We start from the raw sequence: 2,005 nt of genomic DNA on the forward strand, positions 1-2,005 counted from the left end.
AATAAGTAACAACAACTTGGTACAACTGTACTTTTATATTATTGAAGTACACAGTTTGAGTATATTTTAGCTACTGATTTTATTTCAAATAATGTTGTGTTTTTATACAAAAATATTTTAAGACTAATTTCTACATCAAGGTTAAAATATTATGATTTTAGTGGACTGTATTACATTTGTCAAAAAAGGTTAAAAAAGGTTAAAAAAGGACGGAAGTCCCAACACTTGGGATTTTCCTCCTATTGTTTTTATGAATATATTTTATTTTAATAAATAAATACGGTTGCTATTTATCTATATTTTTCCTTGGTACATAATTCTAAAAATTTAGGTGATAATGGATTTATAAACTATAATAATTAAATATATGGTATAAATTCATGTTCATGATTGAACATTCTGCCGGAGGTCAAAACTCATGTTCGTGATTGAACAACAACAATGGAAGTGTATGAGATTTGTCAACGATTGAGAATTGTTACCTACTATCTACTATATACAACTGCTAATATGGCCCATATTATATAGAGTCTCATAGGGTCATCATGAGCAAATTTGTTGTTGTTTTTAGTGCAAATTATAAAATTGAGAGCGGGAGAAAAAACAATATTTTGGTTCAAATTTGGGCATAAGAGCCAAGGCTAGCTGTGCCTCGTCACTTACGCAAAACAGTATTATTATGTTATTTCGTCTGAGCCCAACAGAGACAATTTTGACGAACCCATGAGATTCTACATAACATGGTCGTAAGAATGCATGTATATAGAAAACAAATGAAATATATTTTCTATATCTGGAGAAAAGATATGTATTTTGGATTATTAAATTAATTTTGTTGTTTTTATTGAATAAAATTATCATCTTCTTGATATACGTTTAAGTCCATAATTAGTAGAAATAAATTTTGAAAAATGATTTCTAAAAAATCACTTTATCACATCTCATCTTTCCCTTATTGTTAACGCAACCAGATGTAATTTCAGCAAGTCCATAAGAAGTATCCCTGAAAAAAAAATTGCATATGCGAACATGAAAATAAACTGATATAAATTACAAAAATACCTCATGCTGCTCATAGTATGAATCCTGGTAATATAACTCTGTGGCCATAAAAAGTGATCATCCATAAATTTGAAGTCGGCATTTGGTCTTAGCTCAACGGCATTAGTAGTTATCTTATTAAATAAGTAATCTGGAACACCTACTTTAACTGAGCCCAATGGTGGACAAGAAAATGGAGCTGGCAGTAAATATTCCTGTGCATATTCAGATTTAACAGAAAATTGAAAACCATCACCGTCATTAAACACACTTATAAAACAAGGATTGGTTATACATTGAAAGTTCCTTTGGAAGGTTATCAAAATAAAAGTTCTACTTACACTGGCATCACTGACTTAAAGTTAGTCATTCCATTTATATACCCTTTTGGTTTTATAATGACACGCCTTTTTTTGATGTCATTTAACATTTGTTGTGTGGTAGATTCATAATTAATCTTAAGCCCGTGAATTTCGCCTCTAAACCAATCAAATGTGTCCGAATCCTTTCGTGTGCTCCTGGCACGGAATAATTCCATTTTTGCCTTTATTTCCTCTTCTGTTAATTCCATTTTGAATTTTGTAGATCTATCAGAAATGAGAAGAAAAATTCCAAATATATCTTTGTTCAAAAGTAATAAGAAAAATATATCTTTATTATATATTTTTTATATCTTTTTGTGATGATAGAAATATTTGATTTGATAAGATATAAACTCAAAGCTTATGGGATTATATTTTTCGATATTAGTAAAATTTTAATAATAATTTTTATTTTCTCTTCATTTATGTTTTCTAGATAGATAGTCTAGATTAAGCGAACGCTAGTTTCTAATGAAATCGGAAAAGTTGGTACTGTTAATAAAAATTTGAATAATTTTGTTAAGAGTCTAGCTCTCGCAAATATCCAAGAAGCTTAGGTTTGAACACCGTATGTCAGAATCTTTTGACAAATGATATACCAT

The 2,005-nt window shown here is 29.1% G+C and overlaps 1 protein-coding gene across 1 annotated transcript; it reads right to left on the minus strand.

Annotated features, from left to right (window-relative positions):
• Positions 1 to 798: 798 nt before the first annotated feature.
• LOC119661805 lies at positions 799 to 1,699 on the minus strand. Its single transcript, XM_038071295.1, has 3 exons — positions 1,383 to 1,699; positions 1,063 to 1,311; positions 799 to 1,003 (listed from the first exon to the last, which is right to left on the minus strand). The coding sequence occupies exons 1-3, from the start codon at positions 1,610 to 1,612 to the stop codon at positions 919 to 921; spliced, it is 564 nt and encodes a 187-aa protein (XP_037927223.1). The 5' UTR covers positions 1,613 to 1,699; the 3' UTR covers positions 799 to 918.
• Positions 1,700 to 2,005: the final 306 nt, after the last annotated feature.

This window comes from Teleopsis dalmanni, chromosome X (assembly GCF_002237135.1).
Source record: "Teleopsis dalmanni isolate 2A chromosome X, ASM223713v2, whole genome shotgun sequence".
Lineage (NCBI taxonomy): Eukaryota > Metazoa > Arthropoda > Insecta > Diptera > Diopsidae > Teleopsis > Teleopsis dalmanni.

Excerpts from the sequence above, each read along its gene's own strand:
- LOC119661805 (XM_038071295.1), bottom strand. The coding sequence starts at position 1,612 with ATGGAATTAACAGAAGAGGAAATAAAGGCAAAAATGGAATTATTCCGT. Across the intron at positions 1,312-1,382 it reads TTTAAGTCAGTGATGCCAGT|TGTGTTTAATGACGGTGATG; the intron begins GTAAGTAGAACT and ends TTGTTTTATAAG. Across the intron at positions 1,004-1,062 it reads CATACTATGAGCAGCATGAG|GGATACTTCTTATGGACTTG; the intron begins GTATTTTTGTAA and ends TTTTTTTTTCAG.